The sequence below is a fragment of the Misgurnus anguillicaudatus genome, chromosome 25, assembly GCF_027580225.2.
Source record: "Misgurnus anguillicaudatus chromosome 25, ASM2758022v2, whole genome shotgun sequence".
NCBI lineage: Eukaryota > Metazoa > Chordata > Actinopteri > Cypriniformes > Cobitidae > Misgurnus > Misgurnus anguillicaudatus.
This window is the reverse complement of record NC_073361.2, coordinates 25,471,776-25,488,058: the sequence shown is the minus strand read 5'-3', so window position 1 is coordinate 25,488,058 and position 16,283 is coordinate 25,471,776. Positions and strand designations below refer to the sequence as shown.

At 36.1% G+C, this 16,283-nt stretch overlaps 1 protein-coding gene across 1 annotated transcript in view; it reads left to right on the top strand.

Moving 5' to 3' along the window:
• col11a1a (collagen, type XI, alpha 1a) overlaps nucleotides 1-16,283 on the top strand; it is a 93,966-nt gene that overhangs the window by 20,004 nt on the left and 57,679 nt on the right. Inside the window, 10 exon segments of the mRNA XM_073863787.1 lie at nucleotides 3,145-3,270; nucleotides 5,730-5,816; nucleotides 7,635-7,739; nucleotides 10,150-10,458; nucleotides 11,277-11,339; nucleotides 12,291-12,332; nucleotides 12,465-12,527; nucleotides 15,047-15,121; nucleotides 15,452-15,535; nucleotides 15,943-15,999. Of these exon segments, the coding sequence (XP_073719888.1) occupies nucleotides 3,145-3,270; nucleotides 5,730-5,816; nucleotides 7,635-7,739; nucleotides 10,150-10,458; nucleotides 11,277-11,339; nucleotides 12,291-12,332; nucleotides 12,465-12,527; nucleotides 15,047-15,121; nucleotides 15,452-15,535; nucleotides 15,943-15,999 (1,011 nt within the window).

Here is a 16,283-nt window from a genome sequence, read left to right as displayed (position 1 = left end):
TGTAATTAAAGCATTTAAGTTCAATTGAATGACCCAAGAAAATAACCCAAATGTTGTAAAGCTGAGACATTACGGCACTTAATGACGGGTGTCCTACTGTGCTACGTTGCTATTTGAATGGTTTACTATATGCTCAAGCTGGGGGTCTGAAAGTCATATACTTTTTCACACACACCGGAACTTCTAGACAAACTACCGGCTTTATAACCAGCCTGAGATGTTTACAAATGACTCGTGGGTCATTAGCAACACGCATCTTCTTTCCTACTGCATAGATGTGACTTGCTATAAAACATTTAATCTATTGTATGTTACCTGACCTGACCCCTGTCATATAAGGGTGATGTAGTCGATTGAATCATATTAAATAATCTTTTTTACTTTAAAGGTGCAGTGTGTAATTTTTAGAAGGATCTCTCGACAGAAATGCAAAATAATATACAAAACTATATTATCAGGGGTGTAAAGACTTTTCATAATGAACCGTTATGTGTTTATTACCTTAGAATGAGACGTTTTTATCTACATACACGAGGGTCGCCTTACATGGAAGTCGCCATTTTGTGCCGCCATGTTTCTACAGAAGCCCTTAACGGACAAACTTTGTTATCTCCGACGATGGCATGTTTGTCCGGTGGTGGCTACTGTAGCTTCTCTATGTGTTTCAAAAGCAAGAGGTGAGCAGTGGACTGAGCCGTTGGTTGCAATTTGCAACCTCACCACCAGATGCCGCTAAAATTTACACACTGCACCTTTAATGAAACCAGTTCCTTTTTGGCCATAATGCCATTTTTGATGAGAAACATCTGAGAAAAGTCGATAAATAAAACAACTTTTAAATGCTAATTGGTTGATGGGTGCTGTCTTGGCACCAGTCTCCAATGCCATGCCTGAATTTTGTGACCAATCCTGGCTTATCTGGTAAAATCTCACAATGGTGCCAACAGCAATTCAGCATGTAGCTTTGCATAATATTATATGATATGGTTTGTCCTGAAGCATAATAGTATTTAAAGGCGGAGTCCACGATGTTTGAAAAACGCGTTGGAAAAGGAGACGGGCCGGCTACCAAAACACACTTATAGCCAATCAAATCAAATCAAATGCTGGGTTGCGTATGTGTGGGGCGGGTCTATCAACAGAAGGTCCAGATTCTATTGGGGTAGGGGCGTGTTTGTTTAGGTGATTTCAAATATCAACATTGGCTTTCAAACATCATGGACTCCGCCTTTAAGTATCAGCTTTGTTTCAGGTGTTTCTTTTAAAAACGCCTTTAGAAAAAATTAACAGACAAGCCCAACTGGTAGAGCATTACAATAGCAGCCCAAAGGTAACAGAGTCGATTCCCAGGGAGTACCCGTACTTTAAAAACATACAGTGTGGATGCACTGTAATTTGCTTGGGCTATAAGCATCCCCCAAATGCATACATGTATTTCTTTGCATTTCAATAATTATAGTTAGTGTGCAAGCTTATTTGCTTTGGGAGGTTAGAATGACTAAAATAAAAATGATGGCATGAAACATGCTATTCAGTTTTAATGAGGAGGTTAAGCATCCTCTTGTTTTACTGGGCACACCTGAGCATTTTGTTTATTCAGTTGGGTTACAGAGTGTAGAGCAGTGTAAACACACACGCACACACACACACACACATATACACATACACATATGCACACACACACACACACACACACACGCATGTACACACACAAGCCGTCCTCTAACAAGTTGCAGCCTGCTGTGGTTGCCTCCCTGCTAGATATCATAGTCTCTCTGTCGGTCTCTCTCTCTCTCTCTCTCTCTCTCTTTCTCTCTCTCTCTCTTTCATGCCATATGGGAATTTTAATACTAATGCTTCTTAGCAGGTCCAGGTTTCATAACCAATATCAGCCCATGATAGTGCTTGAAAGCTTCACACATCACATAAGGAAGATCTGGACCATATATAGTTTATAAGGCCTAAAATATGGACATATGGCCTAAAAATCCAAAAGATATATATGTGCTATTGGCACAAAACAGAATTTATTACAGTAATTTGGTGACTGTTTTCTTATGTGTTTAATAAGGTGTTGACCAACAGGTTTAATGAACTGTTGCTTATCCATAACATACTCAACAGATTTTATCTGAGATGTTTCCTTTTGGGATTCCTCTAACCAGGTGTTCGTGATTACACACGTTTTATATACTGGGTTATAAACTTTAACAAAGAGAGCAGAATTTCCCATTGTGTGGATAATTAGTTTTTTGGCAATACTAGAGAGAGAATGACTCAAATACACATTGTAATACATTGTTAGTTAACTACATTTTAAAGGGTAAGCACACAACTAATTCTAACCATTGACTTCCATAGTAGGAAAACAAATATTACGAAAGTATTATGATAAATGATGAAGAAGATATTTTGATAAATGATGGTAAGCACACCAAGTTAATGGTACCCATTGAATTCCATCATATTTTTTTCCTACTATGGAAGTCAATGATTACAACAATCATTAATTAAAATATCTTCCTTTGTGTTCATCAGAAAAAAGAAATTCATTCAGGTTTAGAACAACATGAGGATGAGAAAATGATGACAGAATTTTCATTTTTGGGTGAACTATCCCTTTAATGTACGTTCAATGTGCCTTAATATTGTTACATATTTATGCTGTGCTACAATATGATTATTTACATTTATGTTTATGCGTTTGGCAGACTTTTTATCAAAAGCGATACATTTTATCAGTATATGGGGTGATTTCCGAGACAGGGATTAGCTTAAGCCAAAACTAGGCCTTAGTTTAATTCGGAAATATATCTAGTTTTATCAAACATGCATTACTAAAAACATTACTTGTGTGCATTTTGAGGCAAACCAAAGGGCACTGATGTATTTTAAGATATGCCAGTGCAAGTTGTTTTCAGTTTGGACAGCTCTTATTTTAGTCTAGGACTAGTCTAATACCTGTACAGAAAACCGCCCCTATGTGTTCCCTTGTGTTAAAGTTAACTTTGCGCTGCTAGTGGAAAATACTACCAACATCAGCATCCAGGACCGGATCTGTCAGTATTATAATTTAATAAAGGTTTTCTTTGATGTATTGAGCATACGTATCTTACAGTGTGTGTCTTTTTGTCTTTCTCTCAGGGTGATATCCAACAGCTACTGATCGTGGCTGATCCCAAAGCAGCCTACGACTACTGTGAACACTACAGCCCAGACTGTCACGTACCTCACAAAGACACATTACAAGCACAGGAACCAGAGGAGGAGGTTAGTCAGCAGGACATACTATGACCTTCAGAGGAAAGGGTCTTTGCCGCCGTGCCCACAATACCCACATGCCAACTCTTTTGACCCTGTGACACTAAATGCCGAGTTCAGACTGCACGATTTTAGCCCTGATTTTGACTCGCCGACAGGTTTTGAGAAATCCCAGACAAATGCCCGAAATCACAGTGTGAATGATCAAAAACACGACGAGTCGTGAGATACCCGTGAGATATTTGGCTTGCTAAATATCTGGACCTGTCAGCAAATCAAAATCATGCCATGTAAAATATGTTTTAACTGAAAATAACATTGCACTTCTTCCGTGCGTTGGGCTGTGAGACGTAGTTTGCGGACCGGGACCAAGTTGTTGGCGATTCTTCCTATGGTAAAGTTATGTCGTGTGAAACCCCCTGTCGCCGATCCGTGTGAAAACAGCAGTGACTGAACGCTACCCCAGATAGTCATGCAGTATGAAAAGATATATGACCCGACTACTTCGAAAATCGTGCAGTCTGAACTCGGCATTACTTGTTCTTATATAACAAAAAGGGGAACTATACAATTGATGTTGTGATCTTATGTCACTATTTGGCCCGCAGTTTCTATTTAATAACAAAGCAAACTAAGAAAATCATACATTGGTGAAAGTTATATCGGTCTATAAAACTTATTTCAAGCATTTGGGTTTTTAAATATAGTTCATATAGAAATTGATAGATGCAGAAAATGCATGCAACAATAGATCAAAGACAGAAAGGTCAATAGCACCCTGTCTTTACCATGACAATTCGGATATCTGTAATCACAAACACCACATTGATTTTAACCATTACATCCGGCTGAAGCTGGAAGTGGGTTGCCATATCCGTGAGACATCAATAAACTTCTTTATAATTCCCAAACGTGTGGCTGAGATGCTGTTCTCATAAGAGGAATGAATTACCCGCTGGCTGTTGTATGAGAATTCATATTGTGTATAAAGATTACTTGTGTTGAAGCTATGTGTTTGAGTCGGTGGATTAGTGAGCCTTCTTGCTGTTTTGGTGGGTGTTATTTATGTGGAAATGAGAGGAAACTGTGAAAACTCCATTAGATGAAAGTTATTAAACTGTTTATTCATTAATTATCATCGTAATTGATGAATGAGTATCTGGTCATGCCCTTTTTCATAAAATTGACTTTGAAAAGCTGAATCTAACATTTTATTATAATATTAATATCTAAATGAAGTTTATTTAACTAAGTTCAGGAAGTGCATGGCCATGTAATCCAACCAATCAGCGCAAAGATATTTTGTATATTTTGTTTAATTTTCATCTCATTTTGGTGTGCTACTTTAAAAAAAGTTTGAGTATTTTATTGGTTTGTAGTCCAACTCAGATTCATTAACTTAATTAAACTAAAAAAAGTGTAATATTAATACAAGTATTTTCAAGAATCTTCAGTATTGTTTCGGCCCATTTCGGTGCGTCACTAGTTGTAACCAAGAAATAGCTTTGTTCTAATTTGGCATCATATATAGCAAGGTATTAAGACCCCCTCGAAAAAGAGATGGATCATCTCAAGGGGCTATCCTTAAATAAATAAATAAATAAATAAGTATTACCAATTCTAAATGCAACTACTGTATATTCAAATCATATGATCATGCATTTAGGATAATAAATAAAGCGACTTTTAGGGGAAGTATTTGCTGCTGAGTCCAATTCAACTCAGCATTTTTAACATAAAAAAGTATGCTAAAATACAATTAGCATAAAATTGACCATCATTTTTTAGAAGCAGTTTGAGCCTAAACCTAAAGCAAAACCAAGCTTAAGTTACACTACTGATAAGCTTCAATTCATCTATATTCAGTATATTCGCACAAACTATAATGCACAGGATATGTACATACTGTGTGTAAAGTTAATTATAATTAAAATTCCAGTAAACACATAAAGTTTTATAGCTAATGTAACTTTGAAATGTGTTTGAAATAAGAATTTCTTTAGATCTGAGTCTATAATCTGCCCTGTTTTAAAAAGGGAGACTGTAATTTCCACACTGAAACTCCATATAGTTTTAAGCGACTTCAGGCATTGGCTTTTATCTTTGTTTCACGACTGTCCCTAATGTACCCTTTGATTTAGCCTCTGTAAACCCACCTGTATCAAAATAAGTACATCAGGTGTTACACATTAAAGTAATGAATACAATACGTATGTGCATCTCTCACATAATAATTAGTCAATCCTGTAAGTCTAACTTAACCTTTTTTGTTTGCTGTTTTATTAAGCATCCTTGAGACACAGCAGTCTAATGTGACAAGTCTCATTTGGATTTGACACATTGTAAAACAAAACTAAACCATAACAGTATGTAATGCACCCAAAGGGTAGATTACATTCTCCATATAGAGCTATACATTGTTTGGACATGCTTTACTAACCTCTCTCTTGTCCTCTCCCTGTATGCAGTACACAACTGATAGCGAATTGGGTGATTTATATGAATATTATGATGGAACGACCCCAACAGCGACAGATGAATATTCTGAGCCGCAGGTAAATGCAGGAATCGTGATGCGTTTGTGATGTCATGTGGCGTCTTGCTGTCAGTCTTGGAATCTTTTGGCTCCTCCCCTTTATTGTTCTTTATGACATAGGGCAAAAGTATGAGATCTAAAGATCATATGTTTATATTTCATTACATAATATTAATATTAATCCACTTTAATGCATTAACGCACCTTGAACTTGTTTAAATAGTTCACATACTTTTGCCCATGTAGTGTATGTTTGTCCATGTATGTGGTTAATGTCTATTCCAGTTTTGTCTTGTGTGTGAACTCATCTCGGTTAAACCTTGGATACTGTTTATTGAACGCTTATTTGATTCCCTGACTAAGTTTCAGGATAACTGGAATTTTTTTGAAGCAAGTCTGAAGTTTGATTTTCATATCAAAACTAATGCCAATTAATCCTTGCTTAAAGGATTAGTCCATTTTTTTTTAAGAAAATCCAGATAATTTACTCACCACCATGTCATCCAAAACGTTGATGTCTTTCTTTGTGCAGTCGAGAAGAAATTATGTTTTTTGAGGAAAACATTCCAGGATTTTTCTAATTTTAATGGACTTTAATGGACCCCAATACTTAACACTTAACAGTTTTAATGAAGTTTAAAATCGCATAAGGGTCTTATCTAGCGAAACGATTGTCATTTTTGGCAATAAAAGTAAAAATATGCAGTTTTAAACCACAACTTCTCATCTATCTCGGGTCCTGTGACGCGCCAGCACGACCTCACGCAATATGTCATCACGTCAAGAGGTCACGGATGACGTATGCGAAACTACGCCCCAGTGTTTACAAGTGTGGAGAAAGAGGACCGTTCTGACGTTGTTGTATGTTGAATGATACTAAATAATGTCTTTGTGTCAGTTTATTGTTTAAAATGGTCTGCAAATGTGTGTTTCATATATGTAACATGTGAACTTTCCACGTCGTTACGCAATTACATGAGGTCGCGCTGGCTCGTCACACAGCCGGAGGAAGAAGAGAAGTTGTGCTTTAAAAGTGCATATTTTAAAATTTTCTTGTCAAAAATGACAATCGTTTCGCTAGATAAGACCCTTATGCCTTGTTTGGGATCGTTCAGAGTTCTTTAAAACTGCAATCCCAAACTGCATCAAAACTGCTATGTGTTGGGGTCCATTAAAGTCCTTTAAAATGAGAAAAATCCTGGAATGTTTTCCTCAAAAAACATAATTTCTTCTCGACTGAACAATAAAAAACATCAACATTTTGAATGATATAATTGTGAGTAAATTATCTGGATTTTTTTAAAGAAAACGGACTAATCCTTTAATGTTTTCCTAAATATTTAATGAAATTTCAAGTTGAAGGCTCTTGGGAATTCGATCATATATGCCATTCTGAATGTTTTGATGTGCTTTGTCTGTTTTACCTTCACCGTAACCTTTCCCAGAGAGTGAAACGTAGTGTCCCCAAGACATTGAAGAGGACGAAAAAGACCCCAACATTTTTTCACCAACCCTATAAGTTCCAGACTCTAAAAAAGGCGGCAATTAAAATGTTAGCCACTAAGAAGAAGAGTTTTGGACACCCGCATTTAACATCATCGAGACACGCCAATCTAGGGGTAATATTACACGAATAGTTCAGATGTGAACACATCAAGATCTCTCTTTCAGTGAGGGAAATCTCTGATGATAGTCTGAGCTTGCCGTCCGCCATCTTCTCTACACTAGACCGTCCGGGGACGCAGGGGTTCGACCCTGTAACGCTTGTCGTTTCATTCCTTGTAATTCCTACTTTCTTATTTTCTTCCCCCTTTCCTCTTACTGTAAACTGCTGTAGCCTAACAATGTAGACGACGGGGGCTATACAGAAAGTGATATTGACTACGGAACGGTAGATGCTACCGAAACTCTGTCTCCGGTTGAAACCTCCGGACCAAACCAGGTAATTCTTCGATTTTCCTGTAAGCTTTGTTGTGGTGTGGCGATGGTCATTAAAGTTTGGGAGAAGAACGAGGAAAATGTATGGACAAGGAAGTATTTGATATGAAATGACAAAGACAAAACAACAACAATCGCAATTGTTTTGTGTTTTTCTACTCGGGGACTGTCATTTCAAAAAATGTCATAAATCTGAAATTGTGCACGAAATTCGCCAAGTTTTACATTTGGCGGATCACTTCATGTACAATTCTAAAATATTAAGTCAATATTTCTCAGTGCCATGCCATTTATGTCTGCTTTATAGTGATGTTCAGGGCTACATTTAAGACAAATCTGCCGTGTTTGATTACCAACACTGCAAAAAATTATTTTCAAGAAAAAAAAAATCTTAGTATTTTTGTCTTGTTTTCAGTAAAAATATCAAAAAATTCTTAAATTAAGATGCTTTTTCTTGATGAGCAAAACGACCCAAGAAAATAAGTCTAGTTTTAAGACCAAAAATATCAAATTTAAGTGATTTTGTGCATAAAACAAGTAAAACAAATCTGCCAGGGGTGAGCACATTTTTCTGGAATTTTTCTTAAATTTAGTGTTTAAGAAAAATTTTCAAGAATTTGTGCATAAAACAAGCTAAAAAATCTGCCAATGGGGTAAGCAATTTTTTCTTGAATTTTTCTTGAATTTAGTGTTTAAGAAAATTTAAAAGTTTTTTTGCTTATCCAATTGCCAGATTTTTTTGCTTGTTTTATGCACAAAATCACTTAAATTTGATATTTTTGGTCTAAAAACTAAACTTATTTTCGCAGGTCGTTTTGGTCTTCAAGAAAAAGCATCTTAATTTAAGTATTTTTAGATATTTTACTGAAAACAAGACAGAAATACTAAGAAGTTTTTTTTCTTGAAAATCATTTTTTGCAGTGAATATTGGAGGTTTAAAATTTACTGATACACGTTGCCTATTTTGTAGTCCTAACATCACTAATAAGATAATGCGACAGTTTGTTTCCTAAGCAAGGTGATGTAAAGCATCCACATGCTGATGTGAACATCCAATGAAACATTCAAAAGAAACATCACAGTATTTACCTTTAGCCTTGTTGAAAATTTCTGCACTGTCAGAAAAAAATGGGCAGAAATGGCCCCAAACTGTCTCTGGGGCAGTATCCCAGTTTAAAAATGTCCTAATATGTACCATTTAGGTACAGATGTGTATACATTTGATACCATTATGTACCTTTAAGGTACTTATATGCACTCCTTGGTACCAGTATGTACTCAAAGGTGTACTTTTTTCCCCAGTGACAGCTAGGAGCCATTATTTGACTTTTTTCTGATAGTGTGGCATTGCTGGTTTGCTTATATTGGTGTCAATGGTCTGCAAAATCACTGCAAAAAATTATTTTCAAGAAAAAAAATCTTAGTATTTTTGTCTTGTTTTCAGTAAAAATATCTAAAAATTTTTAAATTAAGATGTTTTGTCTTGATGAGCAAAACGACCCAAGAAAATAAGTCTAGTTTTTAGACCAAAAATATCAAATTTAAGTGATTTTGTGCATAAAACAAGCAAAATATCTGCCAATGGGTAAAGCAAACTTTTCTTGAATTTAGTGTTTAAGAAAAATGTTCAAGATTTTTTGCTTACCACATTGGCAGATTATTTTGCTTGTTTTGTGCACAAGATCACTTAGATTTGATATTTTTGGTCTGGAAGCTGGACTTGTTTTCTTGGGTCGTTTTGCTCATCAAAAAAAAAAAAAACTGAAAAAAATTACTGAAAACAAGACAAAAATACTAAGACTTTTTTTCTTGTAAATCATTTTTTGCAGTGTTTGTATTTGTGTTTATTTCAGTGTGTGTCAAATGCATTGAATAGAGTAACAGTCCCAGGTACTTTATATTTAAAATTTTAACATGTTAACTGTTACTGTATTCTGCATTTGATCACACCATACATGCTTTAATTTGTGCAAATACAGTATATAAACCTCTCAGACTTCATGTATATCTGTCTTGTTTTAACTTTTAAAAAAATTATTGCTTTTTAACAGTATGCTTATTGTGTAAAAAAAGACAGAAATATATTGAAGTCTCTTATAGACTGCATAGTTATTTAAAATGTTAATCTTTAAGTTAATGCTTTATTTGTCCCTCTGTTAATAAAACGCTTACACGCATTCACAAAGCCCATTTTGCTCAAATTAACAATAGCTATATTTTAACTTTTTTTTAATCAAATTTATTTATTCTTAACGGGACAATAAAGCATTACCTTTTTGCTGCCCAAAATTAAAATGCTTTTCCTAATATGCTCTGCATTAGAATATAAACACAGTAGTATTTGCTTTAACTAACATCCATTTTCCCTCCGGTGCACAAACCCTCCTCCTACCACATTATCTGGATAAAATAAGGCTGAGGAAGAAGAGGGTTTTAGTGACTTTGTCACTGAGACGCACGAGGTTGCTCTGGACCCGACCGCTGCCCCGGAGGCTGTGTTGCCCGGTGGTACCACTGAGCCTGTTGGAGTGGATGCGTATGACTTTAAGGAGTATGATCTTAAGGAGTATGATGTGACTGGGCTTGATAAAAATCAGTATGAGTACGGAGCGTACGATGAGTTCGGCAATGTTGCTCCGAACCCCACGGCCAATTATGAGGACGCTTTTGGCCCGGGGGTCGCCGCGGAAACCGACATAGATGAGACCGAAGTGAGGTCGGAAGTAAGTATGGATCCGAGCTGCATGAAGAGCTGATCGGGCTGTTGTGCTCGAATTCTTGGTTGTGCATCCTATTCTGCATGGGGTCAAACTTCTGGTTTGACTTTTTCGGTGGATTGGTTTATGCTAAAGGACTTAAAGATGAATATTCTTTCATAATTTACTTGCATGGATCGGTGAATGGTGATAGTTTACCCAATATGTCTTTAACCTATTCCTATTGTTTGTCTTTGGCATGTCTTAAACATACTTTAGAGACCTATGCACCTTCTCAATTTGACTGAATTTCCTGATCTTAAAAAAATCAGATTTTTCCCTTTCACCCATTAAGTCATCCACAGCACACTTACATAAACACACAAATCTTTACACGGACGCACTCAACCTGTGATTTGAACTCCCTGACTGTCAGTGCCTTATCTCCCGTGGTGCCCCAGGGACACAGCAATTACCCCATACCACAGACCCAGCTGTCTGCACATACACACCCTTCTCCTCCTCCTTTCCCTAAAGAAGCTCATACTTCCCCCATATATTTTCCAAACTTTCAGCGCACCAGTAGCCGTCTTACCACCCACCTGAGCACAGGTTCAAGGGTGTGATGATGTCATAGTTTACTACGGTATATTTCACACATATATTTCTCATTCACTTAACACACTATCTATCTATCTATCTATCTATCTATCTATCTATCTATCTATCTATCTATCTATCTATCTATCTATCTATCTATCTATCTATCTATCTATCTATCTATCTATCTATCTATCTATCTATCTATCTAATCTCATTTTTTATTACTTTATGTCTAATTGCAGGTTGGAGGAGGTGCTGTTTCGGGACAGAAAGGAGAAAAGGGAGAGCCTGCAGTTATTGAGCCGGTGGGTTAGAGACAACAATGCACAAACCTAACCTTCAACACTTAAAGGGGACATATCATGAAAATCTGACTTTTTCCATGTTTAAGTGCTATAATTGGGTCCCCAAGGCTATCAAACTAGAAAATGTGAAAAAGAACAACCCAGTAACTTAGTTATAGTAAACCATTCTCTGCAAGGATGCGAAAAATTGGGTCATTGAAATTTGGCTCTCCTTATGATGTCATAAGGCTCGTTTGCATTTTAAAGGACACACCCAAAACGGCACATTTTTGCATACACCTACAAAAGTGGCAATTTTAACATGCTATAATAATGTATATGGTATTTTGAGCTTATATGTCATCTGGGGACACCAAAGATTTATTTTACATCTTTAAAAAATTCTTGTGACATGTCCCCTTTAAGATTAAATACCTTGTAAAGTTTAAATCGGACAGCTTTAACTTTTAGTTCATGTTTGTTTGCTTTAAGGGAAGGTTTATTGTAGTACCCTACACTGTAAAAAAAACTCCGCAGAAATTACAATGTTATTGCAGCTGGGTTGCCGGCAACTCACCGCAGATCCAAATGTATGTTCCTCACTGGCAAGAGTTTGCTCAAAGTTAAATAAATTCTTAACATTAAAAAGTCTCTATCATTACAGAATAAAACCATACAACAACAGCCTCATGCAAAGCATTCTGGGAACCAGAAATCATCATCATCAACCTTTTTCTGTTTTTTGCTTCAGATTTTGTTTCCCAAAATGTTCTGCTTGATGCTGTCCTTTAGTTCTACTCTGCAAAGACAAAGACCTGCAAATGTTCAATGTTCATTTAACCTTGAACAAAATGTTGCCAGCAAATAACACAAATTCAAATCCACGGCAAATTACCGGCAACCCAGCTGCAATTTCTACGGATTTTTTTTTATATGTAATCCATTTTAACATACTGTTATGGTTTTTTATAGGGAATGCTTATTGAGGGGCCCGCTGGACCACCTGGCCCTACCGTAAGTTACCTACCAGTACATTTCTCACTTACATCAGTTGCATCTTGCATTTTTCTACTTATGTGACCAACATTTGAGCTATCATTGTATTCTGATTTGTCTTTAACTTCATTTGATTTTCTTTGTTTTTAGGGACTACCTGGTCCTCCAGGTTTGCAAGGTCCCCCTGGCCCTGGTGGAGATCCAGGTGACAGGGTGAGAAACGATTACTGAGATCATTCCATGGTCCCATCTGGGCTCATGAAAGTTTCATGTTTTGCAAGATTATTTGTTTTTATTAAAAAATTATTCACATTATAGCCACAAACAGTGCTAAATAGCACTAAAAGTGATTCACTGGCTCGTAATCATAGGGGAACCATTTTAAGTGCTGTATAGCACCTATATACAGGTACTCTGTGTAGAACCATATTGTGCTATTATAGAACCATATCTGGTGCTATGGTGGTGCTTTATCACCCCCGGATGGTTCTTCTTAGGTGCTTTATAGATGGTACAGTATATAGCACTAAAAATAGTTCCCCTATGATTTCAAGCTTTTAGTGCTATTTACCACCAATATTTTTTTAGACTGCATGGCTAAGAGAGATAAGATCTAAAGTTCAAACAGTCATGTGATGTACAGTAAACATAAACACAAAATGGATTTAGAAAAGATGTCTTGTGTTTGTCAGCTGCAAAAAGTCATAAAGACATGTCAGCAACAAATAAATAATGCTAATTTATTCTGAACAGGGTCATGGCCGAGTCCTGACCCCAGGGCTCCATTTACACTCTTTCCTCTTGACATTCGAATGTAAAACGGACCTAAGATGTTTTATTTTAAATCACACAATGATGAAACTTTCTATCTGTCAAAAATTGGAAATATATAATATATTGAGTGCATCACAATGAGTGGCTATTTTTTAGTAATTAAATTCAAGCAAACAATTCACAGGCACCCCGAATCTGTTTGTGTAGGCAAAACACATCCACTGTCTCGAACTGTTTGAGGATAATTATCATTAAAAAATCTCACACCCACTCCAAAGTCTGTCTGGCACTCTGATATTAGGTTTATATTGTGAATATGGCATGTCTTTGTAAACACACACACACAAGGATGATACTGATAAAACTAACAGACATGCTGCTGCACAATATCCTCATCAGTAAATCTGATATAATGATAATGCTATTTAAATAGTAAGAATAAGAGCTTAGTAATAGTTTAAAAAGTTAAACTACAGCTTGCAGAAATGCTATAGCAAATATTAATTTCAATAAAATACACGGTTGCACTTTTCTAGGTAATAAGATCTTCCTATTTCCTCTAACACTTGAATAGGATAAACTTTAAAATAAACATTTGTAGTGTCACTTACAGTGACTACACTGCAAAAAATGACTTTCTTGTTTTTGTTTTTTCAGTACAAATATTTAAAAAAAAATTAAAATTTAAATCAAGATGTATTTTCTTGATGACCAAAATGACCTAAGAAAATAAATAAGTCTACTTTTTAGACAATAAATATCAAATTTAAGTGAATTTGTGGGTAAATAAGACAAAAAAATCTGCCATTAGGATAAAAAAATAAATCTTGAACTTTTTTCTTAAACACTTTATTCAAGATTTGTTTAGCTTGTTTTAAGCACACTCACATTAATTGTATGTTTTTGTCTAAAAACTATAGACTATTTTTATTAGTTCATTTTGATCATCATGAAAATACATCTAAATTTAAGAATTTTCAGATATTTGTACTGAAAGCAACACAAAAATGTTAAGTAAGAAAGTTCGTTTTTGCAGTATAATGCACTGCAAAAAAATGATTTTAAAGAAAAAAATCTTTTTGTCTGTATTTTTGTCTTGTTTTCAGTAAAAATATCTAAAAAAAATTAAATTAAGATGCTATTTCTTGATGAGCAAAACCACCCAAGAAAATAATTCTAGTTTTTCGACCAAATATATCAAATTTAAGTGAGTTTGTGCATAAAACAAGCAAAAAAATCTGACAATGGGGTAAGCAAAAAAATCTTGAACATTTTCTTAAACACTTAATTCAAGAAAAATTCTAGAAAATTTTGCTTAACCCATTGGCATTTTTTTTTTTTTTTTTGCTTGTTTTATGCACAACATCAGTGAAATCTGATATTTTTGCCCACATTGCAAAAAATGATTTTCAAGAAAAAAAAATTCTCAGTATTTTTGTCTATTTTTTTAGTAAAAATATATAAAATTTCCTAAATTAAGATGCTTTTTCTTGATGAGCAAAATTACCCAAGAAAAAAGTCTAGTTTTTAGACCAAAAATATCACATTTAAGTGATTTCATGCATAAAACTCTTTCTTGATTTATTCTTGAATTTAGTGTTTAAGAAAAACGTTCAAGATTTTTTTGCTTGTTTTATGCACAAAATCACTTAAATGTGATATTTTTGTTCTAAAAACTAGACTTATTGTCTTGAAAATAATTTTTTGCAGTTTAGTGTTTACATTCCTCTTTAGCTCAAATAATTTAAACACAAAAGTAATATTTTACTATAAAAATGGCCTCTATGTCTCTCTCTCTCTCTCTCTCTCTCTCTCTCTACTTCTCTCTCTCTCTCTCTCTCTCCTAAAGTCTCTGCCATCCTTTGATCTCCCTCCCTCTCTCATTGCTCTCAATTCTCGTACCTGGGTGTTGTCAAGTGTCAAGTTACTGAATTATATAATTTATCTCTCTTCCCAAGGGTCCTCCCGGTCGTGCTGGTCTTCCCGGAGCGGATGGTATTCCAGGCCCCCCTGGTACAATGCTGATGTTGCCAGTAAGACCCCTAAACCATCTATATATTTACATGCACAGTAGTTTCACATTGCATAGAAGTACTACAAGAGACATAAGCACAGCAATGTTTATAAATAGATAAGCTGTGTAGTAGTTTAATATTAATATGGTTAATGCACCGTACTGTGCCTTATATTACTATGGTGATGGGATGTAGTGACTGTAGTATATAAATTGATGCATTTTTCAGTATGTCTGTTCCCTGGGAATCGAACCCATCACCTTCATGGTGCTATCACAATGTACATAAAGTGCAGTACAGTACAGTAGTGTTAAAGGCGATGCTGAATGTCATGCTTGTGTCGTGCAGTTCCGTTTCGGTGGAGACAGTGAGAAAGGTCCAGTGGTGTCCGCTCAAGAAGCCCAGGCTCAGGCGATACTCTCACAAGCCCGGGTGAGTACACAACATAGGCAAAGCAAGCAAATGGCTCCACTATTTTACCCAGCTGTTTGCCGAGGGGGGAGGTGGGCAACTCTTTACTGTTTGTAGGAAAAAGGAGGGGTGGAAGGTCAAAGGGCCGGGGGAGAGATTTAGTCCGGCCTTGTTTGCGCTAAAACAAGAGTGAAACGGAGCTGCAGAATGTCTTTTGACTCACGACGGTTAAAAATACTTGCAAGGTTCACGACCCGCAGAGGGGCGACAGGTGTTGCACATTAATGTGAGCGCTAATATCTGTCTTTGACAAATGTGCACACTTCCCCACCTCCTCTTGCTTCTCATAAAGACATTAGGTGTCTGACTGTTATCACCGAAAATGTATGATTTAGGATGTTTTCTGATTCTTTGGTCTGTGTCCACAGCTCGCCATGAGAGGTCCATCAGGTCCTATGGGTCTCACAGGAAGATCAGGCCCGGTGGTGAGTTTCAGTTACCCCGTGACCTCTGAAAGGGTCTCGGCCGCTCCACATTCCCTAAACTTGATCCAGTTTAGTACACCAATTCAACATAATGCACTGAAACTATATATCAAATTTGAGTGTAACACAAATATTGAGGTCTTGTACCTCAAAAAAGTCTTGTGTGGAGACACCAAGTGCTCAGTTTGTGCTCCATTAAGCAGAAGACCTTTGACTGTTAGCTGGTTTCAACAAGACCTGTTGATACACGATCAGCCAGTCGACTCAAGTCTAAACCACTTCAG